The sequence below is a fragment of the Ursus americanus genome, chromosome 10, assembly GCF_024610735.1.
Source record: "Ursus americanus isolate L20-20 chromosome 10, mUrsAme1.1.p, whole genome shotgun sequence".
Taxonomy (NCBI): Eukaryota; Metazoa; Chordata; class Mammalia; order Carnivora; family Ursidae; genus Ursus; species Ursus americanus.
Genome location: NC_142136.1, coordinates 64,590,978 through 64,606,777, shown reverse-complemented (window position 1 = coordinate 64,606,777; position 15,800 = coordinate 64,590,978). Strand labels below are relative to the sequence as shown.

Sequence of the window (15,800 nt, the reverse complement as noted above, 5' to 3'; positions counted from 1 at the left end):
ATAGAGTACTACAACAAGCTAGAGCAAAGGAAAAACTATATATACACACACACACACACACACACACACACACACACACACACACACATATATATAGATAAATAGATATTTTATAACTGATAATTGATACTTTATTCAATTCAAAATGTACAAATTGGAATTGTAAACATCACTTAGAGGTAGGACTTCTGAAAGAGTAGAATATGGACCTCCAAAGAATTTCTCCAAAAAGCAATGAGAACACTGGCAAAAATTGTCAAAATCATCTTTTCCCATTCTCTGGAAAGTAATAAAGGCTTGCAACAATCCAGAGAGTGCTAATTCAAGAAAAACTGCAGAATCTTTATGAGCAGAACAAGCTTTTTGGTGATTTAATTTGTTATTAGTATCCAGTTCTCCTCAGCTCTGTAGTGTGCTTGAAAATCTGCATCCAGACAACTGTAGTAGCTGTGAAAACCAGCAGCCTAGCAGCACTGGAAGGAGGCCAGTTATGTTTGGAGTTTTCAGAAAGTCCACTAAGCACTGTATCTGACCTATCTGGATGCTCCCTGATAAAGCTTCGTTCACAGAGCTTGTCATTATTTAAACTGATCAGACCTTGCTTGATGAGAAAAGCCCTGGATGTTTTTTGAAACAATCAGCAGCAACTTTTCTTTCTTTATTTTTTTTTTTTTAATATTGGAACTGCCTGAGGTGGCAGTACCAGTTGGGCCAAATAAGAAACTTACCAAAAGCTTAAAAGGAAGACCTGAGAATGAGATGTCCCTACTCTAGAGGCTGTATTCAGGTCCAGGAAAGACCTGAAAAGGCCCCAATCACTCACCTCCGGGTAACCTTGAAGGCTTTGTGCAAGCAAGAAATGAAGGCTACTGGAGAGTGTTGAAAGCATGACCTACGGCACACCCAGAGCCTCTGACAAAGAGTGGAAGATGTACTGGTGCAAGATAAGTAAGGCAGTCTTTGTCTGATCATTAGCTGATCACTAAACTAATTGAACAGAAACTTCAGTGGCTGCAGGTGATGGGAATATAAAAAAAAAAATCAAAGTTCTATAAAATTTTATAGTGGAATTTTATAGAATTTGTTTGGGGAAGTCAGTAAATAAACAGAATAATAATGAGCCCCATGGGAAGGGTCTGATTTCCAAGATTTCCACATTATACTTAAAATATTTTCAACAAAAATTTTTGACACTTGTAAAGAAAGAGGAAAGGATGGCCAATACACAGGGGGAAAAAGCAGTCCATAGAAACTGCTCCTGAGGAAGCCCTGATGTTGGACTGACTAGATAAATCTTTTCAACCAGCTTGTATAAATGCTCAAATAATTAAAGGTATACTTTATGAAAGAATTAAAAATATGAGGGTGATGTCTCACCAAAGAGAATATCAGTAAAGAGATACCATAGAAAAGAATTAAAGAGCAAATCTGGAGTTGAAAATTATAATAACTAAAATAAAAAATTCATTAGAGAGGTTCAACAGAGTATTTGAGTTGGCAGAAGAAAGAACCAGAACACTTGAAGACAGGTCAGTTGCTGTGATCTTACTCTGAGGAACAGAATGAGAAGAATGAAGAGAAGTGGAGAGCCTCAGACCTGTGAGACACCATCAAGTGAACCAACATACAAATAATAGGAGCTGAAGAGAAGAGAGGACACAGAAATGGGAAGAATTTTTAAAGAAATGGTGGCCTGAAAACATTCCAAATTTGGTGAAAATCATTAGTGCACATCCAAAAAGCATAAAGTATTCCAAGCGTAATATATTCCAAACAGATCTATACATCATAATCAGAACATTAAATTAGAAATAGCTTTTTGGCTCTTAGTTCTTTCTCCTGAGTTATAATTTTGTCTGTTATGAGTATATTCATCGATAATACTGAATTCCTGAAGTTGTATTCTTATACATTTAATGTAACAAACAAGAAATCAAGTCATATATAAATAATTGCAAAAAATTACTCAGTGCTTTGGAGTCTTGTGTAAAATGAATAATAATGATTTTAAATCTTTTTATATATGGCAGCTTTTTTCTTGGAAGTCAGGTTAATTTTTGTGTAATTTGGCATTTTTGGATTTACTATAAACAAAACATACAAATTATATATAGGTTTTTGTATTTTAAATTACTCTAATGTGATTTAGTTTGCTTAGTATTACTACTTGAGCAAATAATAGAATTTTTAGTGCTATACTGAGAAGGAGCTGTATGTTCCTTTAATGTTATTTCTTATTTAAGTAGTTTGGAAAACAATAGTTTGAATTATTTAATAGGTAAGACATTGAAACACTTAATACATCACTGTAAAACAAGATTTTTGGAGAAAAGATTGTGATAAATGAAGTCCCCATACAGAAATCCTGTCATTTGCTGAAGTTAACCCTATATGTTTCATAAAATGTATTAGATGAACTCATTAGGTTCAACGAAAATCAGTAAGAAAAAGAGGCATCTGGTATCCAACTGCCTGTTTCTGATTTCTGATAAGATTAAGATCACTCAGGCCAGTCATGTTTCTGCTTTGTGTACTAACATGGCCTCTTGCTGTAGAAACTGATGAAGAACAATTGAAAAATTACAAGTCTCCTGTCATTGATATAGCTGGCGGAGCTGCAATCATTTGTACTTTCTCTCTTGTTCATGCTTAACATCCTATTGAAGTCACTTGGGTTAAATCCTCAGAGTACTGTACTGTCCCAGAGAAGCAGTCTGAAAATGTAAGTTATCCAAACTGAAGTTGGTGCTATCAACAGTGAGAGCATGCTCTGTAAAAATGTTAATGCATAGTGGGAAATTAAGGTAGGCTTTTGAACTACTGTTCTCTTTTTTATGTGCAATTACTATTAGAAAATTTTCCATTGGTATTTTTTATTTCTACACAATGTGATCACAAAGTGTGCTTTGCAAAGCTTATTTATTTGAATAGAATTATTATTGAAATATCAAAAACTGCTTCATTTTGAAATCATTGATTTATAAGTCATAGTAAACAAAATTAGAATTATATGTAAATATTTTGATGATTTACTTGAAAATATTCCAATATTCAATTCTAGTAAACTTAATTGCATTTTATAATTGAGAGGTCAACATTTTATACTGGAGTTCCAAGTATCTAGTTGGTGAGTTATAGATTTTCATTGTTCCTTGAGAGTCGATTTAACAGAAAAGCAAAAAATTACATAGTTAATGGAAAAATCTTTTTATATGGTACCTTGTGGACCCTAAATCAAAGATTTTAACTTCTTAGGTATTCTCTTTGTAGCAAAATGCTTATATTTCAGGTTCATATAACTTGAAAAGTTACCATTTTTGTGTAGCTCTTAATGTAAAACATGCCATATATAAAGATACTGAAACATCACATTAGGATAAAGCCAAACTCTAGGCCAAATCTGTAAATCAGCCGAATTCAGACTAGGAGTTAGACTTTGACTATATGCCTTTTGAGAATTAAATTCTGGAAGAAAAGTTAGCCCATGCTGATAACCATGCCACTGTGATTTGTTGTTAATGTTCTTATTTTGTTTCTGCATTTACATTCTCTGTTCCATAGTCATAGAAACTTCACTACTGCTATTTAATTTTCTACTGATATTTTGCCACAATTGTTTTTACTCCCCAAATATATAATATACAGATGCAAACATGCATCAGATAAATTCAGTAGTACCTCCAGTAGTGGCAATAACTGCCTTAGTAGTTTTCTCATTCTTTATTCCTAGCTTATCTCATCAACTTTTGAAGTATCAATTATCATCTCAGTTTGAATAATCCCAAAATACATGACTATATTCCTTTTGACTCAACAGCTATAAATATTTCAGAGATTCTGCATGCAATTGATTTCAAAATTGAATTCATTATATTTCTGAACCGGAGTACCTGGGTGGCTCAGTTGGTTGAATGTCAGACTCTTGGTTTCAGCTCAGGTCATGATCTCAGTGTTGTGAGATCAAGGCCCACGTAGGGCTCCATGCGCAGCAGGGAGTCTGCTTGATATTCTAGCCCTCTGCCCCTCCCCCACCACTCCTGCACACACATGTATGCTCACTCAAATATATAAATAAATTTTTAAAAATTATTTTTTTAAAGATTCTTTTATTTTAGAGCGAGTGAGCAAGCAGGAGGACAGAGTGAGAGGGAGAGAGGAAGAGGGAGAGAATCTTAAGCAGACTCCCCACTGAGCATGGAGCCCTCCTCCAGGCTTGATCTCAAAACTCTGAGACCATGACCTAAGCCAAAACCAAGAGTTTGTTGCTCATCTGACTGAGCCACCCAGGCACCCCCCTGACAGATATTTCTGAACAAACTTGCTAATCTTTTGCTTTCTTCCTCAGTTAGTGGCATGTCTCCATTCTTTTTCTTCAGCTAGATATTCCAGAAGCATCTTTGTTCTTTTCCTTTCCTCTTAATCCGAATGCTATTGTTCTAAGTCTTATTTTCTGTCAGGTTTTATAAAAAATCTGAAACTGTTACCTTACCTCTTACTTTTCCTTCTCCAGTGCTTTGCCAGGCGTATTATTAAAATTACCTGTCTTCTCAAAACTTTGTTGCAGTTATCTTAATTTTTAGTCTTGGAACAACAAAGAATAGGTCTACACTATTTTTTATGTTGGTCATCCAGTGTTTGAATATTATTGTCATGTTCTACTGATTAATCTTTTCTTTCAATTCTAAATCCTTGAGCAAACAAACCTATTTAATACATATGAGGAAAATGACAATAAAACACTCAATTGTGAAAGATGTACATTTTTAGCCAATTTAAATGAATATTGTATATTAGGTTGAATAATGTGAAGATGTTATAATTTAAAGTAATGTATGTATCTAATACAGCTTGAATCAAGAAAAGGAGAATCAAAAGAAATAAAAGGTATTTTCTTTCTTTTGAAAACTTGACAAAATTATTCTGAAATCTGGAAAAATTAATAAATTCACATGTTCAGTAAATTTGGATGTCATGACATTAATCTACATTTAAGAAATTAACAAAACTGTCTAGTAGAGCCTAACTAAAGAAATCCCTTCACATTATGTTTATTCCTTTAGCATGTGTGTATAAAACTTTGAACAAATTATGATCCCACCCAAAAAATAGGATCAGCAAAGGAACATTTTTCTGTGTTTTTACTAGAGACTTCACCAAAGGTTTTGTGAGATGTCTTGCTGAAATCCAAATAGCCCATTCCCTGTTGGACAGTCTCCTGATTTCCTGTCCTAATAACATTTCAAAATAAAGTACAACTAAAATAACAAATACCTAAGGGAAGTTTTATAGAACTTACAGATGTTCATTTTGAAGAGATCTTAGAAATAACTTAGTCTGTCCTTCTTGGTTTACAAAGGATAAACTTATATATAAGTCAGAGTAATACAAGTACCTAACATTTACTAAGTATCTACTTTATATAGGACCTGCAAGTAATTTACCTATATTATCTTATTTTCTTCTTCAACATGACTTTATCAAAAGCTATTATCCCTAGATTACATCAACTTTTCAAGGTCATCATTTAGAATTCGATAACATTTTATTATATAGGGAACCTCATTGCATCAACGTTTGCATAATGATATTGATACGCATTTGATAGGCACTTAAGTTTTAAAGATGTTTCTGTATTTTAATTGATAATATTGTATGTATATTTCTATCTGCATATATTTTATCTGCTTCAGTTTTCACAAATTGAAATTTTTATTTATTCACAAAAAATGAGTATTCCAAAATAATTGTTCTTAAAGGCACATATAAGCTAAATTCTTGAAGAGCATTATTTTCTTATTCAAGTATTTATCCTTTTGAAATAATCATTTGGCATGTTTTTTGCTATTAACTCTTCAGAATTTTAGGTGTAATATGTATGTGATTTTAAAATAATATTTTTTAACCTGTTTAAATATTTTAATTAGATATTATATTATTGGTTACTGAAGTACCAAAAAAAATATAACATGGCTTCATATTTTTAACGTAATATTACAGAAGCATAACAATTTCTCTTATATGATTGGTAGCTAACAAAGGATAAAGGGGAACATCATATAATAATTATTTATAAACTGCTATAAGAAATTCTTATGGGTACTATTTCTCCGTGCTTTTAAAGACATCAGTTTTGAAATGCCAGGTGGCTTTTAAAAGAAACAGGGTTCTGTTGAGATTCCTGAACAAAATGACAGGTATACGTGGATGGTATGTTTTAATCCACTTGTATTGTTATGCACATCCATTTAGCAGATTTCTTTTTGTTTCTCACAGATCTTATTTTCTTTATTCCAGTATGTGAGAGTATTTTATTAATAATACTGGATTTTCACTTGTGAAGCTTTTTGTTTAAACTAGCTTTTTTTTATTACAGAAACACCTGCTACGTTTCCAGACACTATAAAGGAAAAAGAAACACCAACCCCTGGTGAAGATATTCAGCTAGAAAGTTCCATTCCACATACAGATTCAGGAATTGGAGAGGAGCAAGTGGCTAGCATCCTGAATGGGGCAGAATTAGAGGCGGGCACAGGCCCTGATGCCATGAGTGAACTGTTATCCACTTTGTCATCTGAAGTGAAAAAATCACAGGAAAGCTTAACTGAGAACCCCAGTGAACTGTTGAAACCTGCACCATCCATATCTAGCATTAGTCAGACGAAAGGCATCAATGTCAAGGAGATCTTGAAAAGTCTTGTGGCTGCCCCAGTTGAAATTGCAGAATGTGGCCCTGAACCTATCCCATACCCAGATCCAGCATTGAAGAGAGAAGCGCAAGCTATTCTTCCTATGCAGTTTCATTCCTTTGACAGGTGGGTACTGAACTTTTTTTTTTTTTAAAGATTTTATTTATTTATTTGACAGAGAGAGAGACAGCCAGCGAGAGAGGGAACACAAGCAGGGGGAGTGGGAGAGGAAGAAGCAGGCTCCCAGCAGAGGAGCCCGATGTGGGGCTCGATCCCAGAATGCCGGGATCAGGCCCTGAGCCGAAGGCAGACGCTTATCGACTGAGCCACCCAGGCGCCCCTGAACTTTTTATTCATAGTGCTCTAAATGCAGAAGGAAAACTAGGGTTTATTTTTAAAAATATTAGGAGGATCTCGAAAACCTTATATTTAGTAATATAAATTCTTACTACAAAGAGTATCAAAGTGATAGGTCAACCAGATTGATCTCATAGTAAGGCACTTAAATAATGCATCTCAAAAAAGGAGTTTCAGTATGGTATGCAGGACAGCATGTTAAATTAGAAATAGGGAAATCCAGATTCTAACTATAATCCATCATCAGTGACTACACTACATTGAGGAAGTGCTTTTATCTTTTTGGACTTAATTGTTTCAAAGAATAAAATGGGGGAGGGGTAAACTATGTCTCCCCGAGATCTAGTCTGGCTCTGAAATTCCTCCTATATCATTGTACTGTAAACTGTAATAACTGCTGGAGACTAAATAGTTTGCTTTAAGTAATAAAATTCAAATTTGAGTTTTAAATATAAGGATGGAAAAAATTTGAAAATATGGATGGAATTTTCAGAATCAATGCAAAGGCTATATTTTGAGGTGTGTATTTGAAAGTAAATATTGTTGAAGGGCATTTTAGGTTTCTAAACTATAACATGGACCATATATCTGCATTCAGATGTTAAATCATACAAGGGTTTTTACTTGAGAACAACTAATTTTTTTTTTTGTCCCACAATATATGCCATAAAAATGATAGTTCATAGAAGCAGGATATAACATTTTAGAACCAAAGAATGTGTTCATGTAATTTATCCTACTATTTAAAAACTTATGCAGCATTAGAAACATATTTTAGGATAGTCATAATTACTAACAATAGTACTTAACATTGATATTGGGACTAATATTTACATATTAGCATATAAACTAAAGAATTTGTTTACCATCTGAATTAAATTGTTATTGATGTTGAAAACACTTCCCCCCACCCAAAATTTATGTGTGTGTGAGATGATTGGTAAACAATTGTTTTTTGTTTTAGAGAGAGAAGATCAAGTTAGGAAATCAAATGTTTCTTAAAGTGGAATGTCAAAAATAAACATATAGTCAAAATGTGATAGCTATTCTGTATTACTTTTCCAGAATAGCCATACTGCTTTGTGCAAATTAGAGACAGTAATTTTTTAGTGTTTAGGGGTAGAGGTATGACATTTTCAGTAAAGGCATTTTCAGTTAAGACAGATTATCTTTTTTATATATAAATATAAATTAAACTTTACCTTTAAACATTTTAATTACTGTTCTACAGATACTTCTTGAAAATTTACTATGAAAATATAAATAGCATTACTTATGTCAGATATAAAGATGGATAAGAACAGTGTTCTCTACATTGAACTTACAGAGTAGTAAATGGAGATGAAATGTTTTCAAAAAATTGTCATGCAAGGTAAAAGTCTCAGAATTTTAAAAAACTAAAAAAAAGGAGGGGCTATAAAATGTAGGAAAATATAAATATTTCTTTTTTTTTAGCAGTTTGTGTTAATATTATATTTGGATGTTCATTCGTATAGTTCCTTGGACGTTTCTTATGCCATCTGAGATTGATGTCCTCTATTTCACCTATTTGGTTTATGTTCCCTGGGTATATGTGCATGTGTCTTTATGAGTATATGTAAACATATATGTAAGTATCTGTAATTGTATATAGCTATAAAAATGTTATAAGAATTCAACTTAGGGTCATAAAAATTTTGTGTTCCACTTTTAAATTATATATTTAAATTTTGTTAAAATACAAAACAAGGAAATACAGAGGATTATTGTGATTTGCTTAAGAGAATCCAGTGAAATAAAAATTTTCAATATTTGTGGTTTTAATTTGGATTATTGCTAGAACAATTTTTTTATTAAAACTTAACGAAGCTATCACTAGAGTGCCAATATTCTCAGCTACTCAAAATTTATTACACTTTTGTGAATATTGCTTTAAAATAAATAGAACTTTCCATTTGTTCCTGGTAGCATTTGTGCAAAGTGCAGTGGGAGTGGGATCATTATTCTAAATTGCATAAGTAGAAATGAAATCGAGGCACACAAAGCATATTTCAATTCTTTTTAGGAAAAGGGTCTCTAGTGTAGTTAATATATGCAGTAGCTCAAGTACTATCAAATGTAAATGATGAGGTGATATTGATGAAAGGAGGGGATTGAGGTCTCAGGGGGCGCTGATGACGGATTGAACAGAAGCGGCCTTGCACTGCACGTAACTCAAGTCTGTCGTCTTCACTGCTCAAAGCCATAATGGGAGGTGGCAGTCTGAAATGAGTTGCCACGGCAAAGAGTATTATTTTTGAAATGCTTTCACACAAATCACTAGGCCCTGCATACAACTTAGTTTCATGCTTTAATGTCATCAGGAGGCACAAATTGGTGTGTCTAATTGTTTGCCACCTGCCAGCAAAATGAGCTGCCAGCCAGCCAGACGGGTTTGATTGTCTGTCAGCCATTCAATAGATTGAGAGTGACAACATCAAAAATTTAACTTCAAACTCTAGAGCTTTGAGCAGCTTTTCAGAGACATCATCCCCACAAGTGCTTCTGGACAACTGCATTTTTCAATTATATTTCCAATATATTGCTACCATTTGCCTTATCTGTCTTAAGGTAGCTATAATTACATTATGAATTATATAAACATATTTCTGAAGCACTAAAGTCTGAAATCCAAGTTATGACATGTCTTTTAACATCAGATTGAATTCCTTGAAAATAGGATCCGAGATGACAGGCCTTAGAAGCAAAGTCCTGACTACTACCAGTTTCAAACACAGAATTATCATGGGTCTTACTCTACCAATAATGTATTTTTCATTTTTATCTGTAGTTGAAAAATAGCTATAGTCTCAGTTGCTCATTTCTTTGTAACTAAATCATACTTCCTAATAATACTGCGCAATCCCAATGGAGGTCACCTAGGATTTTATTTTGTTTAGCCAATAGTTTATTGGTTTTATTGTAAACATGCTAACAATGTATCCTTTATACTCATTCTATACTGTAAATTTGAAAATAGCTGCCTAAAACAATGGATGTAATTTTAGTTATGTTAACTTAATGTACCACTTAGGGTATTTCTCCCTACATGGGATGGAGCATTTTTGAATTTCAGTTGTGAAATTTATAATATTATTTTCTTTAGGTAGATTACAACATCAAATTTTAGGAACATTTAAACTTACCTAAAATAAAACTTTTTCTTTCAGTATTATTTTATCACATTGTATTATGAAATATTATATAAATACTCTTACTTACATATCTGAAAAGTGCTGATTCTTTTTCTTTCTTTTCTTACAGTCATCATCTGTGCAGATTTACATATATGTCTGATTACACTGAGTGGCCCTAACAAATACATATTTATGAATTTTAAAGCACTGAAAATGCTGGAGATTCTCTAGTACTGTTCTAGAGTGAGGAAGCACTATGTATATAGAAGAAATACAGTTATGATAACATTATCATGGTTTGATTTCTAACCGAAGTGGTTAATAATCTCATCATAGAACACATAAACCAAATTGTGAAGCCCCCCAGCAATACAATCTCTTTTGATAGATTTAAATATAGATATATAGTTTATAAAATATTCTAGCTGAGCTATATTTTGTTTATACATTCGTACCTGTGTAATTTTTAGGTTGGGGTAACACTTTAAAACCACAAATTAAGTTTTATCCTATCTTTTATGTTAAGACTGTAATCTTGTACATCCACCCGATCGTAGTCTTTGGAGAATTTGGTATATATTTGTGATTTAGGTCAGTCTTAATTCCCCAGGGATTTCTAAGGTAATCCCCCTGCCCCCCCCCCCCACCGCTTCCTTAGTTTGGACAAAAGACAGGAAAAAAAAAAAAAAAGCGAACAATATGCTTCTTCGTTTTAACCGTTATTATGTTTTAGAAAATTATTTTATGTCTGGGATATCACAGAAAGCTCACAATTGTGTTGCTTCTCTGGCTAACAGACATTGATCTTACATGATTTATATTTCATCCCTTTTGATTTTACAATCCCACTTATGTTTGAATTACTGGTCTGTATATTTTTCCCCTCAAACTTTTAATTTCCTTACTTTCAAGTGTGTAAGTGTTTTGTTCTCTGAATAAGAAAATCTCTAAAATAAAAACTGTAAATATTATAGGACTAAAAAAGCAATATAGATAGCCTTCATATTATTAAACCTAAAATATAAAGTTCAGCTAGCTGTTTACTCTCTAGTTTTTTAATATTAACATTTTTAACATTAGTGCTAAGGATGACAGTTTAGGGAAAATAATAAAGAAATGTTTGATATAGAGGGTGGAATCTTCCTACATTGATTTAAGATTATAAAAAATTATAATTACTGCTGAACTTCAATTTCTGTTCCTTTTTCTAATTTTTGTGAAATGTTTCGCTTCTATCACTTAAAGGATGAAAATGTAATTGTAAGCCACATTGATTAAAAGTCTGCCAACCTTTACATTTCAAAGTTTCTATGATGTCTAGCCACTGAAATTCCAGATTTTACTATGCTCCAAGTGTCTCCTAGGTATAGTATTTTAAGGCCAGTTGCAGAAGATGTAGTTTTGACTGATTATGGTGGTTCCTCATTTTCCCTGTGTTGTTGCCTTTGCCTCTCCTGGCATTTACACAGACAAGTCAGCGAGCTGAATAAGTCTCTCTCTTTAAAAAGTGGATTAATGAAATTCTCAGTTACCTCATACATATTTTTTCAATGGTATTCTAAATATTTTATGAAATACAGACATACAAAACATGAAAATATCATAGCAGTAACCTTGTGATTTCTGATGAGCTGCAATAAATTGTCGTATCACCCTTAAAATCAGTGACATTGTTTTTTGCTAAGCTCCAATTTTGTCTTTCAAGATAAATGTTTAACATTTATATAAGCCTTGTTAGGGAAGAGTGTTAATCTGGAAATTAGGAGAACTGGGCATTAATTTAATAATGGATCTTTTTGTAATTAGTTATGTGATGTGACTTTTCTTCTCTTTGGCTCTCTGGGACTCAGTTTCTCAGCATATGAAATAATGCATTATTTCTTAAAAGTCCCAGAAAGTTCCAAAATCCAATAAATGAAATGATCTTGTAATTAGTCTCAAAAAAGTAGCAGGTAGCTATTTTTGAACTTGTTTAAAAGACCTGAATCCCAGAAAAGATAGAACATGTCCATTCCCAAAGTTATCACCTCACTTTACACCCTTCAGTATCTCTCAAGTGGATTCCTTCTCTTATCTCCTAACTAGCCACACTACTTCTAGGTCCCCACCACCCCCACCAGTGTATCTTCCACATTTATGCCAGAGTCATTTTTCTTATATGCAAAACTGATAAAAATTCTGAAATAATTTTTGCTTATTACAAAATATATTACAAAATAAAAGATGAACTTCTTAGTTTATCTTCTTAGAAATATCCTTACATCAGTCATAAGATTGTATTTGCAGTTCCTTCAGTCTGCTATGTTTTCTCCTATCTCTTTGCCTCACTAAGGTTTTACTACTGAACTTTTCTCTTCTTGGCTAATTCCCTTTGTGCTACTTTTAGATTCAGCTCACTCTTCCCAATAATGCACATCCTTTGTCTTCCTGAAAGATCCTGTGCATAACTCTGATCAAAGCAATTATTGAAATATATTGCACAGTTGATTTGTTGGTTTCTTGTATTTCATTCAGGTATCTCTAATCCATGGGTTATATCTTAACTTTTCTTTTATCCCTCAAACTTGTCAATGAAGTTGTATTCCTTTAACCTGTCAGTGCTCAATAAGTGTTACAGAAAAGAGAAAGGGAGCAGAAAGAAGAAAGGGATTCTTAGAGGGTGTCACAAATAATTATAAAACTCACTTGCCTTGATGAGTCACTATTGAAAAACTCTTATCTTCAGTATCTCACTTTATACATAGGCCAAATCTTGAGGTATGCAGATAAAGTAGGAAACTTTTTATAAGATTCACGGGATTAATTAATGGACACTCCAAGACTCCGTCTTTGAACCACTTCTCCTATCCATTTGCACTCACTTCTTCAGTGATTTTATCCACTTTCCTGGCATTGAATAGTATATATGTTGATGATTCCCAAATTTATGTCTCAGCCCTGTCCTCTCTCCTCAACTAGAGACTCATCTATCCAATTGCTTATTCAACGTCACTATTTGGGTAATTAATAACTGTTCCAACCATATTCGTCCCTATCTTAGTTAATGGAAGGTCTGTCCTTCATGTTGCTTAAGGCAAAAATCTTTACATCATCTTTGACTTTTCTCTCACACCCACATCCCGTCTTCTGCAAGTCCTGTTTGCTCTGCCTTCTTAGTATAGTCAAAATTTGACCTACTTTTCGCCACTTTCATTTTGCCATTCTGATCCAAACTACATCATTTCTTGCTTGGTTTATTACAGTAAACTCCTAACTAGTCTTTCCCTACTTGCCCTTCCCCCTTTAAGTGTATCCTTAATATAACAGCCAGAATGGTCCTGCTTAACCTAAGATCATATTCCTCCCTTGTTCATAAGCTTTTAATGGCTTCTGATCCCACTGTGAGAAATAGCCAACATCTTTACAATGGACTGTAAGGACCTATGATCAGAACCCCTCTTACTTCTCTGGTCTCACCTCTTACAAGTCTCCACATCTTCTAGACTCACACTAGCCTTCTTCCTGGTCCCTCTGCCTGTGACACTCTTATGCTGTTCTCTGGATATCTTCATAGCTTGCTCCTCTTGCACCTTCCAGTGTTTCTTCAAATACTTTTTTTAGTGAGTCTTCTCTTAGCAACTCTCCTTATTCCTGTCTGTGCTTTATTTTTCTCATAGCACTTTCCATCTCATATACTGTATTAACTCATTCATGTTATTGTATCTTCTGTCTCTCTGTAGTGGAATGTAAGTCCATGAAGGCACAGATTTTGTCTGTTCTATATATCTCTTTATGTCAGAATTTAGAACCGCCCCTCCCACATCATAGTGCTCAATAAATATTTGTTGAATGAATGAATGAAGCTTAGACCATACCCCAAATCTCTGGTTTTGAGATAGGATAAATTCAGTTATGGAAAAGTTAACACTTATATGTATTATATATCAGTGTATTACAAAACCTATAGTTGACCATTCAATGGAACATTTTATTGAAGTGAGTTACGTTGAATAAGTTCTTGGCTTGTGCTATTTTGATGATAACTTTTACAATGTGTGAATTTTATGTAGTACAGAGGAATCATCTTCTTATTTATAGTTTGCTGTCATAGGTATGGAACAGAACTATGAAATTGTGTGGGAAAACATGGAAAGAATATTCTTAAGATAGAAAAATGCAGTTGGTAAAGTGTAGTATAGAGGATTCTGTGTAGCATCTGTATGAATAACAGATTTAGAAGAAGACTGGAATGGTAATAGTTTAGTTGGAATGTGTTAATAGTTTAGATTGGTGGCTCTTAACATTTTTGTGGCTGTATTTTTGAAATCCAGATAATTATTTGCTCACCCTAGAAAAATCCATATACTTTAGGGTATTAATGGAATCAAAATGGGTACCCACAATGGTTATGTAGACTACTAGGTAAGCCTTTTGGTCTGGATGGGATAGGTTACCAAGTGGAACATGTTGAGTCACTGATGGAAGATTTTGTAAGGGCTGAAAAGTTCAGTTTTCACATAATGTGTTAATCAACACATGTTGATAAATGTAAACTTGCAAGTTATTTGTAAAATAGATTGTTAGGACAGAGAATAGTTTAGTGTGTTAGGGGATGGGAATGTTGAAGAAGTGATATTAAGGACAAGAATGTATAGTACTCTGATGCTAGTAAACTATTTGGCCATTATAATCAAAGGAGAAATAGGCTGCGTAAAGTTGTAGGCTGAGAAAGAATCTGAGAACTCAGTCAAATCCAGCTTCCCACCTCTCAACACAACGCTGGTGACGTGATCATCCATTTGAACACATCAGTAGTTGGAAACTGGAGCTCATAAAAGTTACTAGAGATTTTTCCTCTTGTTGGTTTTAATTTGATAGGGAAATATATAGGAGTTTCATCTTATTTCCTTTTCATATACCTTCAGATTTTTAAAAATTGGTTTAATTTTTTTACTATAATTTTCTAGTCTCTCAGCCTTTCTTCCCATGACTCATTCCACATCTACTGTCATCCTAACTATTCTTTTATGGGCATGTCCTTATTCTTGAAATATAATGCCTAAAACTGCACACAGGGTTTTGTTTATGAGGTCCGACAGTCACAAAGTATATCAGGATTATTGTTTCTTTCAAACTGTGTACCTTTGCTGCTGGAGACCCAGATCACATCAGCACTTTAGGCAGCCATAGCAATCCTAACAATTGCTAAAATGTATTGATCACTTATGATATTCCAGGCAAACTGCTAAACAGTTTGTATGTATTATATCCATCTATCTTTTTAACAATCTTATGAGGTACAAACTATTATGAGTCTCATTTTAAACTGAGGAGAATGGAGCTTAGAGAGATGTACTTGCCCGATACCACACAGTTAGTAATTATTGGAGGTAGAATTCTAATTCATATATGTCTGGCATTGAAAACTCGGTTTTTAGCCACTGTGCTACTATATTTAAATGCCGTGTGGCACTACCAGATTCTGCTGGGTTTGCTCTCAAGGACGTGTCCGGAGGCTTTCACATTAATTGCTGTTGAACCAGATGCTTTCAGTTCTCTAGTAGACTGGCATTTAATGTTGTTTGTAATTATTTACCATCCATTGTTATGGGTCGTTGAGATT

General features: G+C 33.6%; 1 protein-coding gene across 9 annotated transcripts in view; it reads left to right on the top strand.

Annotated features, from left to right (window-relative positions):
- The window catches only part of NBEA (neurobeachin), a 662,067-nt gene that overhangs the window by 229,850 nt on the left and 416,417 nt on the right, over window positions 1–15,800 (top strand). For all 9 annotated transcript variants that reach the window (XM_087865187.1, XM_045796974.2, XM_045796975.2 and 6 more), the window contains exon 30: window positions 6,374–6,812. In XM_087865187.1, the coding sequence (XP_087721313.1) occupies window positions 6,374–6,812 (439 nt within the window). The remainder of the gene's footprint in view (window positions 1–6,373; window positions 6,813–15,800) is intronic.